Below are 18,994 nucleotides of genomic sequence, written 5' to 3'. Positions count from 1 at the left end.
TGTTAGAGGGTGAATAATCATAGAGAATTTTCTCCTATTTATGTCTCGACCATATTGCTATCATTCAAGTTATTCTGTCTAGTTTATTTTCAGTTACCAGCTTTCATTTTACCTTTAAGTCCAATTTACTCTTTTCAGTCATTTCTCTTAATTAATCTATACTATCTGTACATTCGCGTCTGAATATTTGCAGCTTTTCCTTGTAGTTTGACACTCTGGTTCGTGTGGAGCGTCCTCGTCACACTGGCTGCCATGACTTCTGCCGAATCCTCTCCAGTAGCGACTCCGGTTGGGTGATAACTTTAATAGGTAGTCCCCGGTCCGCCAGGTCCAACGTTGCCTCCTCCACCGTAGCGTAAGTTTTTGTCCCTTCGTCATAAAAGACTCTCAGCCGAGCTGGGTACAGGGTCTGGAATCTTATGTTTTCCATCAGGACCCTCCGTATTTCCGCATATTCCTTCCATCTGTCAAGGATCCCCTGTGCGTAATCGTGGTCAAAGCTGATTTTACAGTTGCTCCACATGAAACCTTTCTTTTGCCAAGCCCGTTTAGGCACCTCTTCCTTCATTCTGTAACTGAGAAATCTGACTAGAATCGATCTGGGCTGGGTGCCTGCCGGGGGCTGTGGTGCCAATGCGTGGTGGGCCCTTTCTATCTGTAGGTCTTTGCGTCCGGTATATCAAGGTTCTCTCTAGGCAGCTTCTCCACGAAGGGAATCATCAATCCGGGTTTACCTTCAGTTCCTTCGGGTACTCCGTAGATCCTCAGATTTTCCCTTCTTGAGCGGCCTTCTTGGTCTATTAGCCTCCACTGGAGCTGCTCTTGTAGCTTTAGCATTTCTGCTAGCACTTCCTCTGCATTTTGCAGCCTCTCCTCATTTCCTACAATCCTCGCTTCGGCTTCATCTAACCTCAAATTAGTTTTTACTATTTCTCCTTTAATATCTTCCAGCTGTTTGTTGTTATCTTGTCAGAACTCGCGAATCTCTCTGAGAATCAAAGACAGATTCGCCAATTCCTCCTCATTATCTCCGTCCTGGCTTGCCGTGGGGCAGCTAGGCCCGTCACCTTGCTGCGTCCCTTTGTGTTTATCAGCCTTCTGAGCGGACTTTTTAATCTTGTTCTTAGACGTCATCCTTGCCCCTTTTATTAATATAGTTATACAATATTAAGTATTTGTCTAATTTCGACTTTGGGGCAGTTTACCTTCTTTTTTGTTGAGAGACCTTTTCCTTATGCCGCCATTCCCTTGATGACCCAGAAGTCCGTGCTGTACAATTTCATAACTTTATTCAAGATTGAGAAATCTATTCCATATACATTTTCTCACAATATCAAAATAGTTATTTGCCCTTTTTCATCTCCTCAATTTCCTGCAAAATGATACAAAGTGCCCGAAGCATTGTTGAGGATTCCCACCCGCCATCCCACAATCTCTCTGACCCACTACTGTCACGAAGGAGGCACAGGAGCATCAGCACTAGGACTGCCAAACAGGTAACAGCTTCTTCCCCCCGGATGTGAGGCTAATGAATACCCTGCCAGCACTGAGGTCTCGTCAATAGGACAGCCAGCTGTTTACTGTTTGCCTGTGCTGCACACTACATGCATTTTAAGTTATATTTTATTAACTTATCTGTGTTAATATTTTGTTTTACGTGCTGTGTGTGATATACATTGGTCCAGAGGAACTATTTGTTTGATTGTACTGTGTATATGTACAGTCAGATGACAATAAACTTTAACTGGAGTAACTGCAATCTACAGTCGCTTAATCTTTCTGACAGTGATAATGTCACAGTTCATTTTCTATACAGTTACACAGCGCACAATACATCAGTCTGATCCTCTCCATACAGTTACAAGCACTTGTCACTGAAGAAGAGATGGGGGTTTTTGTCTGATGAATCACAAAAACTATATGACTAACTTGAGCATGGAGCACAACTGGGATCGTGTATCAGAGGACTATGTTCTGTGATACATAATTGTGTGTAATCTTTACTTGTTTTACTCCAAGGAGCAGATAATAATTTATTCACTTCAGATTTCATTACAATTGCATTATTTAACTGAGGAAAATGTTCTTATCATTTCTGATCCTGGGAGACGGGCTATATTCATGTACCTCTCACAATTTATTTTCTAGCAATGTGACATATAAACAGATGCGTCATTAGAAAGATTAATCCTCTTCACTGTAATATGGCACAAATCACAAATCATAGATTGATTTGGTCATAGAGTCATAAGGAAAGAAAAATGGCAATAGCCAAATAACATGAAGAGCTATAAACCAATTAGTAAAAGGATATTGATGTTACCAATGACAAAGGTGAAATAAACGCAATGAAAAATGTACCAGTACCGGTCAAGGTATCCAGCATAGGCACCAAACCTGTGAAGAAACTGAGGGCAAAGATGTCTTGAAACTGCTGGAGTCCACATATTCTGCTCTGCACAAGACCCAAAGCATGGTGCACATTAGAAAGGCTTTCCACTATTAAAGATATTTCTTCTGTGTGATTAGTTGCCAGGGGAAAGTTGAGACAGTGTTGGAGGGCATAGGTTCCAGTTAGCTTGGTGGGTGGAGATCATGCTCATGATGGTGTTGGGGGTGCAAGAGAGTGCTTATATGATGGTAAGCTTTTAATTTCTTGTAATCTTTGTAGGCTTCAGAAGAAATATCTCTTTCTTCTCAAAGTGGAAAGTGCCCAGATTTTTTACATAAATATTTTCATTGGAAAATAATGGCTACACAGGAATTCATCTTACAGTACGGAGAAGCCAGGAGTGAAATGGCTAGTGCAGGTTCAGTTTCAGTCATCTGTTTAGCTGTCGGCTTGGCTAGTACCTCTTGGTCCACAATATGAAAGCTGGCCAAGTGGAAAAAGCAAGAGTCAGATCTGCAACATCTGCTCAGCAGCCGCCAAGTGATACAAGAAGCTCTCAGTTGCTGGTGGGAAACGCCGCTCCTTCAGGATTTCCAGAGTTATCTTGGATTTTCCGTCCTCGTCTGGTGTAAGAGACGCTAAAATGGTCAATATCTCCTTTGTTTTTTGTGAAATGTCCTGGATGAGAGAATGGGTTTGAAATCATCATCAACATTAAAAAATCTATTTGTCATTGTTTCTTTATTTCATTATCTTTAGCTCCACATTAGCTACTGAAGTGTAGTTGAGTGCATTCAGATATTAGACCAACAGCATTTGAGGCACTTGTGATAATTATTGGTAATGAGGGCAGGCAGTGAAGTGCATTTCTGTACCAGAATGAGTCTTGATCTTATCGAACAGTGGAATATGCTATTGAATGAAGTCATTCAAGAAAGACATGAAGTTTAGTTCTCAAACAGTGCTGATATAGCTGATTGGGGCATGTCAGTGTCTGGAAATGTGGCAAAGGAAGACACCAAAGCTATCTGCTCATGACCTCATAGTCAGCAAGCCCTCCTCAAAGTGTCGATAGGTCAATGTGACTTAAAGTATTGGCTGCGCTGCCACATGTACCAGGATGGCCCAGCAATACTCGCCATTAAGATCCATGATTTTGAGAAGCAGTTGTTATGACCTTGCACTTATTGTCTATCTGCACCACAGTTTCTCTGTAGCTGTTGCAATTAATCCTGTTGTTGTTTTCCCCCTTCTACTACCACAATGCACTGTGTAATGATCTAAGACAAATTTTTCACTATCACAGTACATGAAATCAACCAATTCCAATTAAAAGGAAGATACTGAGAGGCAGAGATCAGAAAGATGGAATATAACATTAGGAAAAGGAAGCTGCCATTCAGCACATGTAAATCTTTGGCTACTGTGCCCCACAGAGCTGTGGAAGTCCAGGCTCTGTGTCCATTCCTGGCTGTGACCACCAGTACTTGAGGTACCAAACAGAATCAAGGAATAGGGGATCAGGCAGCAAAGTGCACTTCAGCCACAGAATGAGTTACAAACTCGAGGGGGAGCAATATCCTTGCAGGTAGGTTGCTAGCATGGCTCAGGAGGGTTTAAACCAATTTGCGAGGGGGATGGGACCCAGAGCGATAGAGCAGTGGAAGAAGTGCATGGAGTAAAGCCAGATCTAACATATAAAGAGGCTTTGAGGAAAGAGAAGCAGAATAAACGGTGTAAAGACAGTAAGGTAGAAGGGCTGAAGTGTGTGTACCTCAATGCAAGAAGCATCAGGAACAAAGGTGATGAACTGAGAGCTTGGATACATACATGGAATTATGATGTAGTGGTCATTACAGAGACTTGGCTGGCACCAGGGCAGGAATGGATTCTCAATATTCCTGGATTTCTGTGCTTTAAAAGGGATGGGGGGGGCGGGAGAGGGGGGAAGGGGAGGAGGGGTGGCATTACTGGTTAGGGATACTATTATAGCTACAGAAAGGGTGGGTAATGTAGCAGGATCCTCTTTTGAGTCAGTATGGGTGGAAGTCAGGAACAGGAAGGGAGCAGTTACTCTACTGGGGGTATTCTATAGGCCCCCTGGTAGCAACAGAGATACCGAGGAGCAGATTGGGAGGCAGATTTTGGAAAGGTGCAAAAATAACAGGGTTGTTATCATGGGTGACTTTAACTTCCCTAATACTGATTGGCATCTCATTAGTTCCTAGGGTTTAGACGGGGTAGAGTTTGTTAAGTGCGTCCAGGACGGATTCCTGTCACAGTATGTGGACAGGCCGACCAGGGGGAATGCCATACTAGATCTAGTATTAGGTAACAAACTGGGTCAGATCACAAATCTCTCAGTGGGTGAGTATCTGGGGGACAGTGACCACCGCTCCCTGGCCTTTAGCAATATCTTGGAAAAGGACAGAATTAGAGAGGACAGGGAAATTTTTAACTGGGGAAGGGCAAATTATGAGGCTATAAGGCTAGAACTTGCGGGTGTGAATTGGGATGATGTTTTTGCAGGGAAATGTACTATGGACATGTGGTCGATGTTTAGAGATCTCTTGCAGGATGTTAGGGATAAATTTGTCCTGGTGAGGAAGATAAAGAATGGTAGGGTGAAGGAACCATGAGTGACAAGTGAGGTGGAAAATCTAGTCAGGTGGAAGAAGGCAGCATACATGAGGTTTAGGAAGCAAGGATCAGGTGGGTCTATTGAGGAATATAGGGAAGCAAGAAAGGACCTTAAGCAGGGGCTAAGGAGAGCAAGATGGGGGCATGAGAAGGCCTTGGTGAGTAGGGTAAAGGCAAACCCCAAAGCATTTTTCAATTACGTGAAGAACAAAAGGATGACAGGAGTGAAGGTAGGACCAATTAGAGATAAAGGTGGGAAGATGTGCCTGGAGGCTGTGGAAGTGAGCAAGGTCCTCAATGAATACTTCTCTTCGGTATTCACCAATGAGAGGGAACTTGATGACGGTGAGGACAATATGAGTGAGGTTGATGTTCTGGAGCATGTTGATATTAAGGGAGAGGAAGTGTTGGAGTTGTTAAAATACATTAGGACAGATAAGTCCCCGGGGCCTGATGGAATATTCCCCCGGCTGCTCCATGAGGCAAGGGAAGAGATTGCTGAGCCTCTGGCTAGAATCTTTACGTCCTCGTTGTCCACGGGAATGGTACCAAAGGATTGGAGGGAGGCGAATGTTATCCCCTTTTTCAAAAAAGGTAGTAGGGATAGTCCGGGTAATTATAGACCAGTGAGCCTTACGTCTGTGGTGGGAACGCTGTTGGAAAAGATTCTTAGAGATAGGATCAATGGGCATGTAGAGAATCATAGTCTGATCAGGGACAGTCAGCATGGCTTTGTGAAGGTCAGATCGTGTCTAACAAGCCTGATGGAGTTCTCTGAGGAGGTGACCAGGCATATAGATGAGGGTTGTGCAGTGGATGTGATCTACATGGATTTTAGTAAGGCATCTGACAAGGTTCCACACGGTAGGCTTATTCAAAAAGTCAGAAGGCATGGGATCCAGGCAACTTTGGCCAGGTGGATTCAGAATTGGCTTGCCTGCAGAAGGCAGAGGGTTGTGGTGGAGGGAGCACATTCGGATTGGAGAGTTGTGACTGGTGGTGTCCCACAAGGATCAGTTCTGGGACCTCTACTTTTCGTGATTTTTATTAACGACCTGGATGTGGGTGTAGAAGGGTGGGTTGGCAAGTTTACAGACGACACAAAGGTTGGTGGTGTTGTAGATGGAGGATTGTCAAAGATTGCAGAGAGACATTGATAGGATGCAGAAGTGGGCTGAGAAGTGACAGATGGAATTCAACCCAGAGAAGTGTGAGGTGGACAACAGGAATTCTGCAGATGCTGGAAATTCAAGCAACACACATCAAAGTTGCTGGTGAACGCAGCAGGCCAGGCAGCATCTCTAGGAAGAGGTACAGTCGACATTTCAGGCCGAGATCCTTCGTCAGGACTAAGTGAAGGAAGAGTTAGTAAGAGATTTGAAAGTGGGAGGGGGAGGGGGAGATTCAAAATGATAGGAGAAGACAGGAGGGGGAGGGATGGAGCCAAGAGCTGGACAGGTGATTGGCAAAGGGGATTTGAGAGGATCATGGGACAGGAGGACCAGGGAGAAAGACAAGGGCGGGGGGAACCCAGAGGATGGGCAAGGGGTATAGTCAGAGGGAGAAAAAGGAGAGTGAGAGAAAGAATGTATGTGTAAAAATAAATAACGGATGGGATACGAGGGGGAGGTGGGGCATTAGCGGAAGTTAGAGAAGTCGATGTTCATGCCATCAGGTTGGATGCTAGCCAGACGGAATATAAGGTGTTGCTCCTCCAACCTGAGTGTGGCTTCATCTTTACAGTAGAGGAGGCCGTGGATAGACATGTCAGGATGGGAATGGGATGTGGAATTAAAATGTGTGGCCACTGGGAGTTCCTGCTTTCTCTGGCATCCCTCCCCACTGATCTCCCTCCTGGCACTTATCCTTGTAAGCGGAACAAGTGCTACACATGCCCTTACACTTCCTCCCTCAACACCATTCAGGTCCCCAGACAGTCCTTCCAGGTGAGGTGACACTTCATCTGTGAGTTGGCTGGGGTGATATACTGCGTCCGGTGCTCCGGATGTGGCCTTCTATATATTGGCGAGACCCGACGCAGACTGGGAGACCGCTTTGCTGAACACCTATGCTCTGTCCGCCAGAGAAAGCAGGATCTCCCAGTGGCCACACATTTTAATTCCACATCCCATTCCCATTCTGATATGTCTATCCATGGCCTCCTCTACTGTAAAGATGAAGCCACACTCAGGTTGGAGGAACGACACCTTATATTCCGTCTGGGTGGCCTCCAACCTGATGGCATGAACATCGACTACTCTAACTTCCGCTAATGCCCCACCTCCCCCTCGTACCCCATCCATTATTTATTTTTATACACACATTCTTTCTCTCACTCTCCTTTTTCTCCCTCTATCCCTCTGACTATACCCCTTGCCCATCCTCTGGGTTCCCCCCGCCCTTGTCTTTCTCCCCGGCCCTCCTGTTCCATGATCCTCTCATATCCCCTTTTGCCTATCACCTGTCCAGCTCTTGGCTCCATCCTCCCCCTCCTGTCTTCTCCTATCATTTTGAATCTCCCCCTCCCCCTCCCACTTTCAAATCTCTTACTAAATCTTCCTTCAGTTAGTCCTGACAAAGGGTCTCGGCCTGAAACGTCAACTGTACCTCTTTCTAGAGATGCTGCCTGGCCTGCTGCATTCACCAGCAACTTTGAGAAGTGTGAGGTGGTACACTTTGGAAGGACAAACTCCAAGGCAGAGTACAAAGTTAATGGTAGGATACTTGGTAGTGTGGAGGAGCAGAGGAATCTGGGGGTACATGTCCACAGATCCCTGAAAGTTGCCTCACAGGTAGATAGGGTAGTTACGAAAGCTCATGAGGTGTTAGCTTTCATAAGTTGAGGGATAGAGTTTGAGTCGCGAGGTAATGATGCAGCTCTATAAAATTCTGGTTCGACCACACTTGGAGTACTGTGTCCAGTCGCCTCACTATAGGAAGGATGTGGAAGCATTGGAAAGGGTACGGAGATTTACCAGGATGCTGCCTGGTTTAGACAATATGGATTATGATCAGAGATTACTCTTTGGAGAGGAGGAGGATGAGAGGAGACATGATAGAGGTGTATAAGATAATAAGAGGAATAGATAGAGTGGATAGCCAGCGCCCCTTCCCCAGGGCACCACTGCTCAATACAAGAGGACATGGCTTTAAGGTAAGGGGTGGGAAGTTCAAGGGGGATATTAGAGGAAGGTTTTTTACTCAGAGAGTGGTTGGTGCGTAGAATGCACTGCCTGAGTCAGTGGTGGAGGCAGATACACTAGTGAAGTTTAAGAGACTACTAGACAGGTATATGGAGGAATTTAAGGTGGGGTTATATGGGAGGCAGGGTTTGAGGGTCGGCACAACATTGTGGGCCGAAGGGCCTGTACTGTGCTGTACTATTCTATGTTCTATCTATGTTCTCTGTTCAGCCAGATCCTCAGTGAGATTAAATACAACCAAATTCTCAGTGTCATTAAATTCAACCAGTTTAAACTCACTGAGGATCAGGTTGAATTCAATCACACTCTTAGACTGGTTTTATTTCATCTCATTCTGAAATTCTGGTTGATCATAAATTCCCACTGAGTATCAGGTTAAATTTAATCTCACACTGATGAGCTCTGATGAGCTGAACTAGTTGCCACAAGAGGACACGGGTTTAAGGTGCTTGGGAGTAGGTACAGAGGAGACGCCAGGGGTAAGTTTTTTACTTAGAGAGTGGTGAGTGCGTGGAATGGGCTGCCAGCAATGGTGGTGGAGGCGGATACGATAGGGTCTTCTAAGAGACTTTTAGATAGGTACATGGAGCTTAGAAAAATAGAGGACTATGGGGAAGTCTAGTAATTTCTAAGGTAGGGACATGTTCGGCACAACTTTTTTGGGCTGAAGGGCCTGTATTGTGCTGTAGGTTTTCTAAACTTACTGAACATGCTTGAGGGTTCACATAGCCTTCTCCAACTTCTTGTTATCTTATATTCTGAATATATTTAAGTGAAGCAAAGTCATAACATCCACCTAAGAATCAATGCTGATGGAGAGAAGTGAATGCATGCAAGGAATAATGCTCCAACCTGAAACAAACTCATTGGATTTAACATTTCCCATAGATCAAGTATGTAGAAAATTAAAGAATGAAATGGCTTTAAGTACATATCAACCATCTATTGCTGAATGACACAATCGTAGACTCACGGAAGCTCTGCCGAGAATGAATAACAACAAATAATTACCTTAATCACTTGACCATCCGATTTGTCTGGGTCACCAGCTGACTGGACAATAAGTTGACCTATATCCTTGTGCAGTTTACCCATTGCCATTGCTTCTGTAAGAAAAAGAGCAAAGTAGCTTCATGGATAAAATATTGTTAATAACATTAATATATTGTATCTTGCATTAGAGTATTCACAGTAAGTGAAACAATTGATAACAAGATTATTGCCATCTAAACATGACACTGAAATGTTATGGGATGTGCATGACATGTAAGGGTAGACCATACATAAATCTTATACAGTTCAAGTATCGTATTGTGTATTGTGCTGTAGGTTTTCTATGTTTCTATGTCTAAGTCCAAATTCATTGTCATTCAACAGTGCACACGTATACCGCCAAACAAAATAACCTTCCTCTGAAGGTGCACAACACTGTACATATAACTCACACACAATAGATAAAGTACTATTACCCCAATAAATTAACAAATAAAATATATTCCAGAAGGTTGACATTTAACATAAGGTGCATTTATGACACAAGATAAAAAGTAAACAGTATAACACAACTGGTGCATCAAGTGATGAGATCTAGGTGGGACAGGGAGTTCAGTCGTCTTGGGCCGGTGAAAGAAGCTGTTTCCCATCCTAACAGTCCTTGTCCTTGAGAAATATGTTGGAGTTCTTTGAAAAAGTAACAAGCAGAACAGACAATGGAGAGTCAGTTGATGTTGTGTATTTGGATGTTCAGAAGGGCTTTAACAAGATGCCACACACGAGGCTGCTTAACAAGCTACGAGCCCATGGTATTACAGGAAAAAATCTAGTATGGATAAAGGAGTGGTTGATTGTCAGGAGGCAAAGAGTGGAAATAAAGGGAGCATTTTCTGACTGGCTGCCAGTGACTAAAGGTGTTCCACAGGGGTTTGTGGATTCTTTTTAAATTATATGTCAATGATTTGGATGATGGAATTGATGGCTTTGTTGCAAAGTTTGCAGACGATATGAAGATAGGTGGCAGGACAGTTAGTTTTGAGAAGAATAGAGGCTACAGAAGGACTTAGACAGATTAGGAGAATGGGCAAAAAAATGGCAGATGGAATACAGTGTCAGGAAGTGTATGGTCATGCACTTTGGTTGAAGAAATGAAAGGGTTGACTATTTTCTAAATAGAGAGAAAATACAAAAAAAAACTGAGACGCAAAGGGACCTGGGAGTCCTTGTGCAGGATTCCCTAAAGGTTAAATTGCAGGTTGAGTCTGTGGTGAGGAAGGCAAACACAATGTCAGCATTCATTTCAAGAGGACTAGAGTATAAAAGTGAGGATGTAATAAAGGAAATTACAATGGCATGAGAGGGGAACTGGCCGAAATTGACTGGAAAGAGACATTTGCAGGAAGGACAGCAGAGCAGCAATGGCTGAGTTTCTGCAAAAAATGAGGGAAGTGCAAGATAGTTATATTCCAAATAAGAATAAATTTTCAAAGGGAAGAAGGACCAAAGTGTAGTCAAAGCCAAAGTAAAAGCAAAAGAGAGGGCATACAAGTGTAACACGCTGTAAGGTTCCACTGCTAAGGCTAATGTAATGGCTTCTATGTAAAGGTTTCTCTGTAGCAGCAATGTTTGGGTTATGACTAGAGATAACGGGGCTTTAAAATGTATGCTATCCAATGGGAGAAATGTTGTTCTTTCTTATGAGTCTGGAAGAGAGATTTTTAGGGCTTTTTGTCAGGGAGCGATGGAGAGAGAGGACACAAATGGAGAGAATCGGAAGACCACCGGACGGAGTGGACTGAGGAGTGATGGTCCAAGGGCTGGCTACGTTTGGAGGTCGACAGGAACAAATGAACGAACAGTGAGCTCCAACAATCCGCAATTGACTTTTTTCCTTAAAATGGGCCCTTTTCATTTTATTTTCTCCACTAACCCTATAGTCAAATTAAGAATTATAAAGATCAATCGTTTAATCGCATATGGTGTACTGTCTGATATTCTGCGGTGCGGATTTGTAATCGGACAACACATCACGCAGCATCCACACAAACAAGATTTCTCAGTTTGGTGGGGCCAGGAGTTGTTTTCCCCTAACGAACACGTGCTGGCCGAGCCTGAAGGTTACAATTGTGGGGGTTCGTCTGGGATTGATTCCATTGGATGCTGTGTGATTGCTCTGAGCATTGAACCAGTGGGCTGTGTGTTTAAATCTGTGCTGGTATGGATGCTGCTGGGATAGAGTGGTGGTACACCTCCATGAGAAATAAGGAAAGTGCAGGAAAAATATATTCCAAGAAAAAAGAAAATCATGAATGGAAAAATGGCACAAACGTGGTTAACGAGAAAGGTTAAGGCTAAAATAGAAGCAAAAGAGACGGCACACAAGGAAGCAAAAATTAGTGGGAAAACTGAGGATTGGACAACTTTTAAAAACTTACAGAAGGAAACCAAGAAAGTCATTAGGAAAGAAAAGATTAATTATGAAAGGAAGTTGGCAATTAATATAAAAAAAGATACTAAGAGTTTTTTAAAATATATGAAGAGTAAAAGAGTGACACAGGTAGATACAGGACCGATTGAAAATGATGCTGGAGAAACTATAATGGGTAACAAAGAGATGGCAGAGGAACTAAATGAGTATTTTGCATCAGTCTTCACAGTGGAAGACATTAGCAACATACCTGATAGCCAGAGGTCTCAGGGAATAGAATTAGGTACAGTCAAGATTACTGGAAAGGAAGTGCTTGGGAAGCTAAATGGACTAAGAATAGATAAGTCTCCTGGTCCGGATAAAGTGCACCCACAGGTTCTGAAGGAGGTGGCTTTGGAGATTGTGGAGGCATTGGAAATGATCTTCCGGAATCAATAGACTCTGGCATGGTTCCAGAGGACTGGAAGGTCACAAATGTAGTTCCGCTGTTTAAGAAAGGAGGGAGGCAGCAAAAAGAAAATTACAGACCTATTAGTCTGACATCGGTAGTTGGAAAGTTATTGGAGTCGATCCTCAAGGACGAGGTTATGAAATACCTCAAGGTGCATGACAAGATAGGCCGAAGCCAGCATGGTTTCATGAAGGGAAGATCCTGCCTCACCAACCTATTGGAATTTTTTGAGGTAATCTCAAATAAGATTGACAAGAGAGAGGCTGTGGATGTTGTGTGTATTTGGAATTTCAAAAGGCCTTCGATATGGTGCTGCATAAGAGGTGCTTAATAAGATGAGAGCCCATGGAATTACAGGAAAGATACTGGAATGGGTGGAGCATTGGCTGATAGGCAGAAAGTAAAGGGTGGGAATAAAGGGATCCTATTCTGATTGGTTGTCAGTTACTAGTGGTATTCCGCAGGGGTCGATGTTGGGGCCGCTGCTTTTTACAATGTATATCGATGATTTAGATTATGGATTAAATGGTTTTGTGGCTAAGTTTGCGGATGACACCAAGATAGGTGGAGGAGCAGGAAGTTTTAAAGAAACGGAAAGGTTGCAGAGAGACTTGGTGAGTTTAGGAGAGTGGGCAAAGAAGTGGCAGATGAGATACAATGTTGAGAAATGTACGGTTGTACATTTTGGAAGAAGAAATAATCGGGCAGATTATTATTTAGATGGGGAGAAAATTCAAAAATCAGAAGTGCAAAGGGACTTGGGGGTCCTCGTGCAGGATACCCTAAATGTTAACCACCAGGTTGGATTGGCAGTAAGGAAAGCGAATGCTATGTTGGCATTCATTTCAGAGGAATAGTGTATAAGAGTAAGGAGGTGTTGAGGCTCTATGGGGCACTGGTGAGACCTCATTTGGAATACTGTGCGCAGTTTTGGGCCCCCTATCTTAGACGGGATGTACTGATGTTGGAGAGAGTTCAGAGAAGATTTACGAGGAGGATTCCTGGAATGCAGGGGCTAACATGAGGAGCGTTTGTCGGTCTTGGACTATGTTCATTATAGAGTAGAAGAATGAGAGGGGATCTCATAGAAACATTTCGAATGTTGAAAAGATTGGACAGAGTAGATATGGAAAGGCTGTTTCTCTTGGTAGGTGAGGTCCAGGACAAGAGGCCACAGTCTTAGAATTAGACGGTACCCATTTAAAACAGAGATGAGGAGAAATTTTTTTTAGCCAGAGGGTCGTGAATTTATGGAATTCGTTGCCACATACAGCTGTGGAGGCCCGATCATTGAGGGTGTTTAAGGAGGAGATTGATAGGTATCTAATTAGTCAGGGTATCAAGGGATATGGGGAAAAAGCCAGAAATTGGAACTAGATGGGAGAATAGTTTAGCTCATGGTGGAGTGGCGGAGCAGACTCGATGGGCTGAATGGCCTACTTCTGCTCCTTTGTCTTGTGATCTTGTGAGGTTACTGGTAACTAATGCATGCATGTTGAGTGGGGTGGATACTCGTACCCCGGATGAATTGTTAATTCGATTTTTAAGTATGGTTAAAGCTATTGGCAAAGTTGAAATTGTAGCGCAGAGTTTTGATAAAATGGCGGGTTCAGACCTTGTTTTAGTTCAGACTAGCGCTGACGTAACGACAGTGGGACTGCCAGTGTCTATCGGTGGCCCAGGTGAGGTGGGGCCATGGCCTGTCCATACTGTCAGGCAGGAGGAGAAGGTAGCTGAGTGGGCTGAGTCACAAGTTGAGTTTCCCGTAGCTGGGGGGCGGTGACTTCAAACACAAAGTTCTATCATTTCTGAGGAGGCTTATGGGGGCCTGCAAGGAGAAAGCTGGGGAGAGTTTTCTGGGGACATTGTCCATGCACCCGGTGTTTCGAGCTGCTTTTAAGGAAGTGCATGGCTGCATTGGGCCCAATACCGAATTTAAACAAGGGACTGTGTGGTTCACACAGTCGAAGCCACTGGTGGTCCGGTCCGGGGAGGTAACAAGTGATGGGGACGCCCAAATTTCCCGGAGTGCCTGAGGGCAAGACCCTCTTAGTGGACACTCCAGAAGACCTTGAGGGGGATGCCCCAGGCCACCTGTTCCCCGTGACGGTAATGCCCAGTGTCCCTGTGAGACAAGCCGGGGAGAAACTATAGGGAAAAGGGGGAAAGTTGACAGTGAAGATAGAGGCGGTTATCACTTGGCCAAGACCCCAGACCGTGAGCACTCTGCGCTCGTTCCTTGGGTTCTGTGGTCATGCTGCCTTTTGCTAACTCCCCAGTGATTGAAGAAGAGACTCCCCGGTACCTACGGGTTGGTAGAGGAGACTGTGGCAGGGTGTGACCCCTACCGTTCTGGGGAGCTATGTCACTGCTTTGTACACCGGGACTGGACTTTGTGTTTTGCAGGAAGGGTTGGTGAATTATCTCCCTGTCACGAGGACATGACTAAATTCAGTGGGAGGGAAAGTGTAACAGACTGTAAGGTTTCACTGCTAAGGCTAATGTAATGGCTTCTATGTAATATTTCACTGCTAGTGTAATGGTTTCTTTGTAGCAGCAATGTTTGGGTTATGACTAGCAGGGCTTTGGAATATATGTTAACTAATGGGAGAAATGTTCTTTCTTGTAAGTCTGATAGAGAGACTTTCAGGGCTTTTCGTCAGGGAGCGATGGAGAAGGAGGACACAAATGGAAAGAGTCGGAAGACCACTGGACGGAGGAGTGGACTGAAGAGTGAGGGTCCGAGGGCCAGCTACGTTTGGAGGTCGACGGGAACAAATGAATGAACAGTGAGCTCCAAGGATCCTCAATTGACTTTTTTCCTTAAAATGGGTCCTTTTTCTTTTTATTTTCTTTACTAACCCTATAGTCAAATTAAGAATTATAAAGATCAATCGTTTAATCGCATATGGTGTACTGTCTGATATTTTGCAGTGTGGATTTGTAACCAGACAACACATCACACAGCACCCACATAAACAAGATTTAAAAACTTGCAGAATGAAACTAAGGCCATTTGGAAGGAAAAGATGAATTATGAAAGGAAGCTGGTGACTAATATCAAAGAAGACACCAAAAGCTTTGTTAAGTATATAAAGGGTAAAAGAGAGTCGAGGGTAGATATAGGACCAACATAAAATGACGCTGGAGATATTGTAACGAGAGATGCAGATATGGCAGAGGAACTGAATGCGTATTTTGCATCAGTCTTCACAGTAGAAGATGTCTGCAGTACACCAGACATTCAAGAGTGTCAGGGAAGTGAAGTTTATGCAGTGAAAATTACGACTGAGAAGGTGCTCGGGAAGCTTAATAGTCTGAGGGTGGATAAATCTCCTGGACCTGATGGAATGCACCCTTGGATTTTGAAGGAAATAGCTGGAGAGATTGCGGAGGCATTAATGATGATCTTTCAAGAATCGATAGATACTGGCATTGTACTGGATGACTGGAAAATTGCAAATGTTACACTGCTATTTAAGAAGAGTGGGAGGCAGCAGAAAGGAAACTATAGACCTGTTAGCCTGACATCAGTGGTTGGGAAGTTGTTGGAATCGATTAGAGACTTCCGGTAGCGCTCATGGAGTGAAGTCGCGTTCTTGACTCGCTCCATTACCTCTGAGTTTTTTCTCTCTATGGTCAGCTATACTTTAATTAACTATTAAGGCATCAATTTTTACAATACTTTGAATTAAACTGAATTCTCTGACAATTGGATGGAACTTAGATCTGCTATGTCTAAGAACGGGAAAGACGGCAAGGATGGTAAACCTCCGGTTAAACCGAAAGCTACGGATCTCCCTCCGACTGAATCACCGGTGACTTTGGAAGCTATATCGGAGTTAATTCAGAGGGAAATTTCAACCTCTGTTAGGGAGATGATTCGTACAGAAATTATGGGCTTTGTTAAAGACCTGATTCATATGGAAATCTCAACTAAGTTCCAGAAAATTGCCGATTTAATTGATAAGATGCAAACATGTATTGCGGAACATCAGTCGGCTATATCTGGTCTTCAAAAATCCGCGCAACAAAGTGAGCTTAAGATGGGGAAAGTCGAAGAAACAATTAATGTAATGAAGAAGAAACTTGACTTTTTGACTTTTAAAAACTCTGACTTGGAATCTAGAATGCGACGGCAGAATTTACGAATGATTGGCGTCAGGGAAGCCGTGGAAGCTAACAACCCTATGAAATATTTCTCTCAACTTTTAAAAGATGCATTCCCTACTGTATTTCCTGACCAACCACCGCTACTGGATCGTGTTCACAGAATCCCATCATACTCGTCTAGGTCAGATAGACCTAGGCATGTTATCTTACGTTTTCATTACTTTCAAGATAAGGAGAGACTGTTTCGATTCGCTCGATCTAAAGGTTTCATTGATTTTTCGGATCTTAAGTTCCGATTCGTGGAAGATTTCAGTAAACCAATCTGGGACCAACGGGTCCGTTACAGATCCGTGATGTCGGAATTCTATAAGATGGATTTAAGACCAGCGCTGCTGTACCCTGCACGTCTAAGGATTCGCATGTTAGATGGAGCTCTTCGTTTTTTTGATTCTCCATCGGATGCCCAGAGTTATCTGGATCAACTTTCATCTTCAACATCTTAATTGCCTTTTTTTAATTTTCTCCGTTGATCGGAGGCTGTGAATTGGTTGGTTTTAACTTTTCTGTGCCCTATTTGGGCAGAAAAGTTTACTTTCGATTTCTTAATATGGCTGCTAAACTTTCTTTTTAACTGCGTCATTTCTTTCTTTTCCCAGGGGATTCTGGGTGGTTACTTCCCTTTTGTCATCTTACGTATTTCCTGTGCGGCCTTAAATTTTGTAGTTTTTTTTAAATTTTATTCTGTTTTGCTTTTTATAATCATTTTATGTTAATAATCCTATTTTTTTTGTTGCTGTGTCTATTCATGAGTTTGAGGTTTATTGTGGTTTTTTTTAATATATACTTTCCGGCTTTTGTTCTGTTCTGTGTGTATTTTAATTGAGTTAACTTTTTTTTACTTATTTTTTACTGTTTTACAATTAGCTGATCCTTTTCATATTTATACCTTTTTTTTAGGGAGCGTATACCGGAAGTCATGGGGGTAGTTTTAGCGCTTGCTTCTTTCTGGCGGGTCTGCTTTAGATTTCGCCTTGGGGTCCTGGGGTGGGGGGCGGTGGGAGGGGCTTCACGTTTTAGTTTGTTTCTCTTTGGGCTATATACATTATTGAAGTATTGGTTACGTCCTTTTCCCCGGTATCTTTTGTATGTTCTGTTTCCTCTCCGGGTCTGTGGGTCGCGCCTATTGTCAATCCTCCTTGTTATGGGTTGACTTTAGGATTTATGGAGTCTATTATTAATTTTGTCTCCTGGAATACTAATGGTCTTAATCATCCTGTTAAAAGGAAAAAAGTTTTTAAAGTGTTCCGGAGACTTAAAGCACAAATTTTATTTTTACAAGAGACCCATGTACGGAGGGGGGACAGACTACGTTTTTTCAAATTTTGGAAGGGACAACAATTTCATTCGAACTCCAATGCTAAGATTCGAGGCGTCTCTATCTTTATAGACTCCTCAGTTACTTTTATACAACAGGATATTATCTCTGATCCGAATGGTAGATTTTTATTGGTTAGTGGTTTATTATTTAATAAAAAAGTAGTTTTGGTTAATGTTTATGCTCCTAATATGGATTGTCCGGAATTTTATAAATCATTGTTTGATCAGTTTCCGAATTTGAACGAGTTTTCATTGATTTGGGGCGGAGATCTTAATACCTGTTTATCTCCAGCTTTGGACCGTTCGGCTCCTTTACGGACTTTACCTAATAAATCTGCAAATTTGATTAATTTTTTCCTTTCTGATTCTGGGTCGACGGACATTTGGCGTTTTCTGCATCCTCAGGAAAAAGATTTTTCCTTCTTTTCACATGTTCATCATTCCTATTCAAGAATTGATTATTTTTTCATTGATTCTCGTCTCATTTCTTCAGTGATTAAATGTGATTATGATTCTATAACCATTTCGGATCATGCTCCACTTAAGCTTTCTATTAAAATTATGGCCAATATACCAAACAATAGACAATGGCGTTTTAATTCGCTGTTGCTTCAGGACTCGGACTTTGTTAATTTTATGAATGAACAGATTGAGCTTTTTTTTACAATTAACCATACAGAAGATATTTCGGTTAACACTCTTTGGGACACTTTTAAAGCCTATATTCGGGGTCAGATTATTTCGTATTCCGTTGCTTTGAGGAAGAAACAGAAGCAGGAGGAGATGGTAATTGTGGACAAGATTAAAGAAATTGATAAGAAATATGTTATGGCTCCTTCTGAGGAGCTATACAAACAAAGAACTGAACTTCAAATGGAACACAGTTTACTACTCTCGTCCTCGATTGTAAACCAATTAAAGAAAACAAGAAGTGATTTTTATGTTCACAGTGATAAAATTGGCAAGCTGCTGGCTAATCAATTGAAATCTAATTATGTTAAATCTCAAATCAATCAGATTTATAACCAAAATGATCGATTGATATTGGATCATGTGGGGATTAATCAAACCTTTTGTGATTTTTATTCTTCTTTATACCAATCAGAGTCTCCTCGAGATTCTAAATATATGAATGATTTTTTAGATAAGTTAGACTTCCCTCTGATTTCACAGGATATGTCTTCTTTATTAGATACTTCCATTACAATGGATGAGATTAAGAATGTTATTTTTTCTATGAATCTGGGGAAAGCTCCTGGCCCGGATGGGTTTACCGTTGAATTTTATAAATGTTTTGCTTCTTTATTGATTCCTTGGCTCTATAAGGTTTTTGAGGCTTCTTTGAAACTTGGTAAACTTCCGGAATCTTTTAATAGAGCATCAATTTCTTTAATACT

General features: G+C 42.6%; 1 protein-coding gene across 4 annotated transcripts in view; it reads right to left on the bottom strand.

Annotated features, from left to right (window-relative positions):
* Positions 1-1,419: 1,419 nt before the first annotated feature.
* dennd10 (DENN domain containing 10) overlaps positions 1,420-18,994 on the bottom strand; it is a 94,792-nt gene continuing 77,217 nt past the window's right edge. For 2 of the 4 annotated variants that reach the window (XM_063072064.1, XM_063072068.1), the window contains 2 exons: positions 9,247-9,341; positions 1,425-3,070 (listed from right to left, as the gene is read on the bottom strand). In XM_063072064.1, coding sequence (XP_062928134.1) covers positions 2,900-3,070; positions 9,247-9,341 — 266 coding nt within the window. In that variant the 3' untranslated portion in view covers positions 1,425-2,899. Of the gene's footprint in view, positions 3,071-9,246; positions 9,342-18,994 lie in introns of all 4 variants that reach the window. The other 2 variants (XM_063072066.1, XM_063072067.1) reach the window with 2 other exon arrangements.

This window comes from Mobula hypostoma, chromosome 19 (assembly GCF_963921235.1).
Source record: "Mobula hypostoma chromosome 19, sMobHyp1.1, whole genome shotgun sequence".
Taxonomy (NCBI): Eukaryota; Metazoa; Chordata; class Chondrichthyes; order Myliobatiformes; family Myliobatidae; genus Mobula; species Mobula hypostoma.
The sequence above is the reverse complement of the archived record's forward strand: the minus strand, read 5'-3'. Positions and strand labels throughout refer to the sequence as shown.